This window comes from Ornithorhynchus anatinus, chromosome 10, assembly GCF_004115215.2.
Source record: "Ornithorhynchus anatinus isolate Pmale09 chromosome 10, mOrnAna1.pri.v4, whole genome shotgun sequence".
In the NCBI taxonomy this organism is placed as follows: Eukaryota; Metazoa; Chordata; class Mammalia; order Monotremata; family Ornithorhynchidae; genus Ornithorhynchus; species Ornithorhynchus anatinus.
The window spans coordinates 59,243,982-59,252,160 of NC_041737.1; the positions used below are offsets into that span (position 1 = coordinate 59,243,982).

Consider the following 8,179-nt stretch of genomic DNA (forward strand, 5'->3'; position numbering starts at 1 on the left):
TGGCCCTTTGCCCAATACTGCCGCCCTTCTCCTCCCCTCCCCCATCTTCCTTTCCTTCCGCCCCATCCCAGGGGGCCTGGCTGAGAACTAGAGATGGCGTTAGAGATGGCGTTTCTGATTAGTTCCTCACTCTGTCTTTCTCTCCCTCTCTGTCTGTCTCTCTCAGAGCCACAGTCACCTCTTCTCTCTCCTTGCTTGATTGACTGCCCTGTTTCCCCATTTCTAAGTGCCTGAACCAACCTCAATCGTGGACCCCTTGAGAGCCTCCCCCTGCCCCCCAGCTGACACTGTCCCAGTGAATACTCCGACCCCGGCTTATCACTGTCTGATGGCTTCTTCAACTCCAGCGCCTTATGGGGGCAAAAGCAAAAACTCCACCAGGTGTGATGATGGTAAGCCCCACTTTTCCTCATTTCCCACTCCCTTCTGCGTTGCCTTTACTTACTTCCTTTGGTCTTCCCCCCTCCCAGCCCCGAGGCACTTATGCCCATATCTGTAATTTTATTTATTTGCATGGATGTCTGTCCCCCCCCAGCTCTTGACTGTAAGCTCGTTATGGTCAGGGAATGTCACTGTTTATTGTTGTATTGTATTATCCCAAGCACTTAGTACAGTGCTCCACACACAGTAAGTGCTCAATAAATGCAATGGAATGAATGAATGATGATCCAATGAAAGGCTTTATGGGTGCACAGTATGGCCAGGTCCCAGGCCTCCGCATTGCCCTTTTCAGCCACACCCACACTCACCCATTCCCCATCAGTGATGTCTTCTAATTAGGTTGGCTACACATGTCCTGGCAATTGTGGAGTGGGAGGGGGTAGTGCCCAGATTAAAAGAATGAGTTTGAATCTTAATCCCCAGAAGAGGGACATGTCCAGCACTGAGAGGGGTGGTCTGGTAATGGGAGTTGGGGAACTGGGGGAAGACAAGGGATTGGGAAGGCCAGACTCCACCCTCCACCATCAGTGACGTTGGAATGAGAGAGAGAGAGAGAGAGAGATCACTCACTGAACCTCGATCTTGTTTCTCAATCATCAATCGCATTTATTGAGTCGTTACTTTGTGCGGGGCACTGTACTAAGGGCTAGAGAGACTAGGATATAACAGAGTTGGCAGACACATTCCCTGACCACAATGAGTTTACAGTCTTGGGACTATCTCGCTGCTGACCCCTTGACCACATCTTCCCCGTGCCCTGGAACTCCCCTCCCCTTCACATTCGACAGACCACCGCTCTCCCCACCTATGAAACCTTACTGAAGGTCCATCTCCTCCAAGAGACCTTCCCTGACCATGCCCTCATCTCCCCAACTCCTTATCCCTTTTGCGTCACCCTTGCCCTTGGATCTGCACCCTTTAATCACTTGATATTCACCCCACGCTCAGCCGCTCTCAGCCTTTTATGTTTACGTCCTTAATTTATTTTCACGACTGTCTCCCGCTCTAGACTGTGAGCTCCTTAGGGGCATGGAACATGTCTCCCAGCTCTGTTGGAATTGTCATCTCCCAAGCGCTCAGTAGAGTGCTCTGCATACAGTAAGCGCTCGATAAATATCATTGATGGATTGATTGAGAGGTGAGCAATCTGGGGTCACAGTGTTCATAAATCCGAGGTGAGCCCTGCCCCCCGGGGTCACCTCCTCCCCCGGGACGAGTCGGGGAGGTGGGGGCCGGAGGGGTGGCGGTTCAGGGGTCGGGGAAGAGACTGTCGAAGTCCGTTAGCAGCAGCTCGACCAGCTGACTGGGGTAGAGGGCGTGGGCGGCGGGGTCAGCGGCCTCCTGCTCCGGCCGCAGAAGCGTCTGCCCGAACACGATCCCCAGATTCAGCGGCGTCATACGGTTCTGGTCGGCTCGGGCGACCACCCTGCTGGGGGCGGGGCCCGCCGCGTCACACTTCGCGACCCCCGCCGGAGCCCCCGGCCCCGCCCAGGTCCCCCCCGCCCCCGGCCCCGCTCCCCACCTGCGCAGGTGCTCCAGGAGGAAGCGCAGCGTGTCCCTGTTGGTTGGCGGCATGGAGCTCAGGACCTGCTGGATCTGGGCCAGGCGGTCGCTGCTAGGGAGGCCTGGTGGGGACAGGTCAGGACAGGAGAGGACAGGAGAGACGAGTGAGGAAAGGACCCGCCTCCGGCCTCCCCCGCCCGCCCCGCCCGAGGCCCCACACGCCCTCCCGACAGGTACCGAGGGCCTCACGCAGGGCAGGCAGCAGCGGCCCCGGGATCAGGGGCTGCGGCAGCTCCCGCAAGAAGAGCTTCAGGGCCCCCGTCACCACGTGGATGTCCTCCCACTCGTCACGGTCCAGGTCCAGCCGGGCCTCTGCACGGGGCGGCGGGAGACCAGCTCGCGTGGGGGGGGGGGGGGTGGCGGGAGGAAAGGGGGGAGAGGGGAGGAGAGCGGGAGGGGCAGGGGGTGGGGGGAGAGGAGTGGGAGCAGAGGGAGGGGAGCCTCGGGGCCGGGGAGCAGAGGGAGGGGGGCCGCGGGGCCGGGGAGCAGAGGGATGGGGCCCGCGGAGGTGTGGGGGGGTCGGTTGGAACCTTGTCCCGCCTTTTCAGGGAACAAGTAGCGCCCGTCCGAGGTGACCGCTCGCTCTGTCGGAAACGGAGGAGAGGTCAGTGGCGGGAGCTGAGGAGGACCCCCCGCCCCGCAGACCCTCCCCCTTCACGATCCCCAGAGCCCCGACAGCCCCTACCTCTGTCCACCAGGAATCGCAGTTTCTGGATCACCGCCAGGTTCCCGCTCACCCGATAAATCCCGTCCACATCCAGGCCTGGGGGGGAGGGGGGGGGTCATGAGAGTCACTAGGAGGGGAGGGACCCCGGAGGGAACCGCGAAATCGGAGGAAGAAGCCTGCGGTGCCAGGATAGGGCCTGGTGGGGAGGGCGACCCTGGGGGCGAAGCACTTTGGAGAGAGGCAGGACCCTGGGGGGGGGGCGGGACCTTCTGGAGGGGGGCAGGACCCTGTAGGGGCGGGTAGGGACGCGTCGAGGGTCCCGGGGCCGCGGGTACCTCTCTTGTCCACAGCGGCGACGCAGAGCCGCACGAAGCTGGGCACCGTGCCCCCCTCCCGCTGGCACAGCGCCTCCAGGGAGCAGCCAAACACCTGGTCTGGGGTCGAGGGGCTCAGTAAGAACGGCGACGTGAGCCCCCGGCCGGGAGCCAGTTCCCCTGGGCCACCCCGCTCATCCCTGTCCTCCCCCTCCCAAAACTTCGTACCCTCCCCTCACCCTTACCCAAGATCTCCCCCGACCTCCTTGGCTCTCCCCCTCCCAAAGCTCCAAGCCCGCCCCACCTCGGATCTCCCCCCCGCCCCAGCTAGGCGCCCCTGCCCCCCACCTCGGAGGAGACCGCGCTCCTGCAGGCTCCGCAGTGGCGGTCTCATGGCAATGAGTCGCTTCAATTTATTCCGGACTTGACTCCGGCCTGGGGACCAGAGGCGGGGGTCAGGAAAGGCCCCTTCCCGGGCCCCGGGCCCCCGGCACTTGTGTCCTGTCTTCCCTTCAGATGTCAGGCCTCGCCCCGCCGGCTCCCCCGGCCCCGCCTCTCCCCAGGGTCCCGTCCCTCTCCGGGCCCCGCTGGCTCCCCCAGCCCCGGCCCCGGTCCCGGCCCTCACCCGGGCCCCGCCAGCTCCCCCGGCTCCGCCCCTCCGGCCACTCCGGAGGCCGTTCCGGGCTCGGCTCCAGCTCGTCGTCCTCTTCACCCCCGCTCAGCTCAGCCGGCCCCGCTCCGGACAGTCGTAGCTCTACGGGGTTTTCCCGCTCCTGGGGGCCAGAAGGCCACACAGCGAGGATAGCTCGCCGACCCCGGCCCCGGCCCCGGCCCCGGTCCCGCCGGCTCCTCTCGCCTCATTCCGTGCCCGGCCCGGCCCGGCCCGGCCCGGCCCGTCCCGTCGGACCGCCCTCCGGCCGTTCCCTCACCAGGCGGGTGATGACCGCTCGGAGGGCCGCGTTCCAGTCTCGGACCTCCGCCTCGTTATCGGACTGCAACAGGAATTCGTGTCCCGGCACCGTCCGCACCTGGAGGCCGGGGGTGCGGGGTGAGAATCGGCGCGGGGCCGTGGGAGGGGCCGGGGGTGCGGGGAGAGGACCGGCGCGGGGCAGTGGGAAGGGCCAGAGGAGAGGCCGGGGCTGCGCGGTAAGGACCGGCGCGGGGCCGTGAGAGAGGCCGGGGCTGCGCGGTAAGGACCGGCGCGGGGCCGTGAGAGGGGCCGGGGTTGCGGGAATAAGGACCGTGCGGGGGACCCGAGCCGGCCGGCGGCTCTGGAGGAGGGGGCGATGTATGGGAGGGGTACAGGCCGATGCTCACGTGTAGCACATTCCTGCGACTGGTGAGGTGTCGGCCGGTCCCCAAGGCGGCCCCTCTGAGATCCACGCTGCTCTCCGGGCGGCTGCGCGCGGGGCCCTGGACGGGGCGAGGGCGAATGCGCCTCCCGCAGCAGCCTCGGCCCGAGCCCGAGCCGCCCTCGCCGCCGGCCCCGCCCGGCAGAAGCCTCCTCCCCATCTCCCCCCGACCCCACCCCCAGCAGCCCCTCCGCCCCGCGCTCACCCACAGGACTGGGGAGGAAGCTGGGGGATCCCTGTAGAAGACCAGACTATTCCCCGCTAAGACCACCCAGGCCGTCGTCCAGTTCTTCCTGAGGGGTAAAACGAGTGCGGGGGTCACCGGAGTGGGGCCCAAGTCCCGCCCTCCCGCCCCCCCGCTCCCCGGACGCCCTCGCACTTGAGTTTGCGCCCCCCTTCAGCGATCTTGGTCTTGTTGAGTCTCCCCGACTTCTCCACCTCCTGCGGGGAGAAACGGACGAGGATGGAGTAACCCCGAGGTCTGCCCGCGGTCTGTCCGCGGTCCGGGCGTCTGGGCACGGCGTGGCACGGGGCGTGGGCACTCACGTGGGGATCGTCCAGGAGCTGGGGAAGGGGCCGCTGAACCGGGGTGTCTAGGTTAGCCGATGGGAACCTGAGCTGAGGCCAGTCCTGCTGACGAGAGGGAGACGGGGGCGGCGGGGGAGGGGGGGGGGTCACGGCCGGTGGCTCGAGAAGAGGATTCACGGCGCGGGATGGTCCCGGGGGTCCGTGGGGGCGGGTGTGCGAGGGGGTCCCGGGAAGCAAGAGGTCCTAGGGAAGGGGGGTCATAGGATGAGAGGCTCACAGCGGTCAGCGGGAGGTCACATTTTGGATCGGAAGGGGTTCCGGGCCCCGGGGAATTACGGTGTGGGGATCCCCTGGCGGGAGGGTGGGGTGGGGACCGCGTGATGGCTGCATCTAACCTGAAGGGTAGACGGGTTCGCGTGGCTGGGGGGCATCGGCCCTGTTGGAGTCCCCCCGCCGGGCTGGGGGGCGGGAGCGCCGCCGCCTCCCTGCAGCGGCGGCTGCGGTTCTTCCATGGAGGCTGAGGCCTGGGGGAGGGGCAACAGACTCTTGCAGAACCCCCTCTCCTCCCCCCCGCAACCCTGGGCACCCTCAAATGCACCCTCGACCTCTGAAAAGTCTCTGACCGGGCTCCCCGTCCCCGGGTCCAGTCTGCCCTCCTCTTCCTCCTCCTCCTCCTTCTCCTCCTCCCGGGGCGCCGGGCTTACTGGGTCCCGCGCCCTCCGGGGAGGCTTCCACGTGCGCCGTCCAGTCTGCGAGTGGACGTAGAAGGGGCGTCCCGAGGCGGGATCCAGGTGCAGTTCCCAGCTGCCCAGCCTTTGCAGGGGCGGGTCGGCGGGGTCGGCGGGGTCGGCAGGGTCGGCGGGGTCGGAGGGGCCGGTGGGGCCGGCGAGGCCGGCGGGCCCGGGGGGCGGGGAGCGCGGGCAGCGGTGCAGCTCGACCAGGTTACAGTACACGGGGGACGGCGGAGGCCTGGGCGGGGCCTGGGGGCCGGAGATGGCGGCCCGACGGTCGGCCGGCCGGACAGACAGTCAGCCGGGGGCCCGTCACAACCGACACCCGGCCCTGCTCCCCGCCCCCCCCCGGGGGTTGGCCCACCCCCTGGCCTGACCGGGGCCGTAGCTCCTGACCCCATCTCCCCATCCCTCCCCCCAGCTCAGACCCCACGGCCTGACCCGCCCTATTTCGCCCCGCCAGCCAGTCCTGCGCCCCCTTCCCCCCCGTCTTAACCGCCCCTGAGCTCGGCGCCCCCCCCCCCCCGGGCCTGCCCACCGTCCCAGCCCGCCCCCTCCCAGCTCTAACCCTCCTCCCCCCTCTGCCCCCCCTCCCCATTACTTCTGTCACCATCGCCTTCTTAACCCCCCACTCCCACCCCTCCCCCTCCACACACACCTGGCCGCCCCCCGCCCCGAACTCCAGCCGCTCTATTTCCACCCCCCCGGTCTACCCGGCCTCCGGGCCCCTGATTCCGGCCTGCCCCGGCTCCACCCTCCGGCTCCAGCCTGGGGTCTCCCCGGGAGTCCGGCCGTTGAGCCCCGGGCCCTCTTCCTCCCCTGCCCTGCCCTGCCCCTCCCCGCCCTCGCTTCCTGTTGCACACTTCCCTCCCCCACCCCCCGCCCACAGGAAAGGGGAACAGGCGGGGAGGGGTCCGGAGGTTCCGCGACCCATTCCCAACTCTGCCTCTTCCCCGCCACCGCTGGGGACCCCCTTCCTGGGGGGGGGGGATCGAGGGGACCGATCCCCAGGCTGGGGGAGGGGGAGGAATAACGGGGCTGAGGTCCTGGAAAAGATGGGTGGGGGAGAGCTGGGGCAGCAGGGAGATGGGCTGAGACCTCAGGCGGTGAGACCGGTGACGGTGTTGGAGGCGGCGGGAGAGCTAGGGCAGCAGAGAGGTGGGCTGAGATCTCAGGCGGCGAGACGGGTGGTGAGGTTGGGGGTAGACCTCAGGCGGGGACAAGGGGTGTTGGGGTGGGGAAGAGCTGGGGCAGCAAGGAGATGGGCTGAGACCTCAGGTGGGGAGACGGGTGGTGGTAGAACGGTGGGGAGAGCTAGGGCAGCAGAGAGATGGGCTGAGACCTCAGGCGGGGAGACGGGTGGTGGTGTGGGGGGGAGACCTCAGGCGGGGACACGGGGTGGTGGGGGTGGGGGAGAGCTGGGGCAGCAGAGAGATGGGCTGAGACCTCCGGCGGGGAGACGGGAGGTGGAGGGGAGACCTCAGGCGGGGATAAGGGGTGGTGGGGATGAGGGACAGCTGGAGCAGCAGGGAGATGGCTGAGACCTCAGGCGGGGAGACGGGTGGTGGTGGTGTGTGGGGGGAGACCTCAGGCGGGGACACGGGGTGGTGGGAGTGGGGGAGAGCTGGGACAACAGGGAGATGGGCTGAGACCTCAGGCGGGGAGACGGGGAGGTGGCGGGGGAGGTTGAGCCGCCGGAGTCCGGGCCCCGGGAAGGAAGGGTGCTGGGGGGTCTCACCCCTGGAGAGCCAGGCGCGGTCAGCCGATCCTCCTGAGACCGGGGCTGCAGCGGACAGCCGGGGTGGGGGCCGGGACCGAGGTCGGGGCCGGGGGCGGGGTCCGCACGAGGGCCGGGGTCGGAGGCCTGGCGGGACGGACTCCGGTCCAGCTCCTCCAGCGATCGGTGGATGACCTCGGGCTCTGGAGGCGGGGGTGGGGGGGGAGGGGGGAGGACCCGAGGTCAGAGATGATAGCCCACCGGTCCCGTCTCGGTCCCGGTCCCGTCTCCCCCGTCCCCGAACCCTCTCCTAAGCTGCCGGGGGCCGAGCAGACTCACGGAGCGGGGGCCGGGAGAGGTCAGCCGGGGTCAGGGAGGCGCGGAGAGGGCGGGGGGGCGGGGCGCCCGGCCCGGACACTTCGACCACGTAGGCGGCGGGCACGAAGAGCGGGCGGTACGGCCGGGAGACCCCCGGCCTCCGCACCAGCCACCAGTCCGCGTTGGTCTTGCGCAGCAGGAGGAAGTGGTCCCCTTCGGCCAGCGCCACCGGCTGCCCGTCCGACCCCACGTAGCTGTAGGCGTACAGGGCTCGGAGCTCCGTCCCCCGACACGGGCCGGACCCGCGCCTCCACCGCCCGGGAAGCATGGCCGACGCCGCCGGACACCTGCCGGACGGGGAGGGGACGCCCGGGGCCCGGGCTGGGCTGAGAGGCTGGACCGGCAGGGGCAGGGGCAGGGGCTGGGGCAGGGGCAGGGGCTGGGGCAGGGGCAGGGGCTGGCCGGGGGGGCGGGGGCCAGGGGGAGCCGGGCCTGGAGGGACGGGGGCTGGAATTGGGGTAGGGGGAGATGGCGCAGGAAGGACTCAG

The 8,179-nt window shown here is 68.5% G+C and overlaps 1 protein-coding gene across 4 annotated transcripts; it reads right to left on the reverse strand.

The window, feature by feature from the left end:
* Nucleotides 1-1,503: 1,503 nt before the first annotated feature.
* On the reverse strand, nucleotides 1,504-5,656 carry ARHGAP9 (Rho GTPase activating protein 9). Of its 4 annotated transcripts, none has more exons than XM_029073595.1 (15): nucleotides 5,570-5,656; nucleotides 5,261-5,389; nucleotides 4,884-4,967; nucleotides 4,717-4,778; nucleotides 4,543-4,630; nucleotides 4,303-4,398; nucleotides 3,915-4,013; nucleotides 3,611-3,758; nucleotides 3,334-3,420; nucleotides 3,007-3,105; nucleotides 2,690-2,767; nucleotides 2,535-2,588; nucleotides 2,182-2,316; nucleotides 1,964-2,066; nucleotides 1,504-1,870 (listed from the first exon to the last, which is right to left on the reverse strand). In XM_029073595.1, the coding sequence occupies exons 2-15, from the start codon at nucleotides 5,375-5,377 to the stop codon at nucleotides 1,690-1,692; spliced, it is 1,431 nt and encodes a 476-aa protein (XP_028929428.1). In that variant the 5' UTR covers nucleotides 5,378-5,389; nucleotides 5,570-5,656; the 3' UTR covers nucleotides 1,504-1,689. The 4 variants fall into 4 exon arrangements, with proteins under 4 accessions (XP_028929428.1, XP_028929429.1, XP_028929427.1 ...); XM_029073596.1 differs by having other exon boundaries at nucleotides 1,504-1,803; nucleotides 4,884-4,970; XM_029073594.1 differs by having other exon boundaries at nucleotides 1,504-1,867; nucleotides 4,884-4,970.
* Between the last annotated feature and the right edge of the window lie 2,523 nt (nucleotides 5,657-8,179).

Bases quoted from the DNA above. Each gene is read 5' to 3' on its own strand.
- ARHGAP9 (XM_029073593.1), bottom strand. From the start codon at position 5,377: ATGGAAGAACCGCAGCCGCCGCTGCAGGGAGGCGGCGGCGCTCCCGCC. The intron at 2,317-2,534 runs GTTCCAACCGAC...CGCCCCGTGCAG, and splicing joins CCCTGAAAAGGCGGGACAAG to AGGCCCGGCTGGACCTGGAC. The intron at 2,067-2,181 runs GTACCTGTCGGG...TGTCCCCACCAG, and splicing joins TGCCCTGCGTGAGGCCCTCG to GCCTCCCTAGCAGCGACCGC.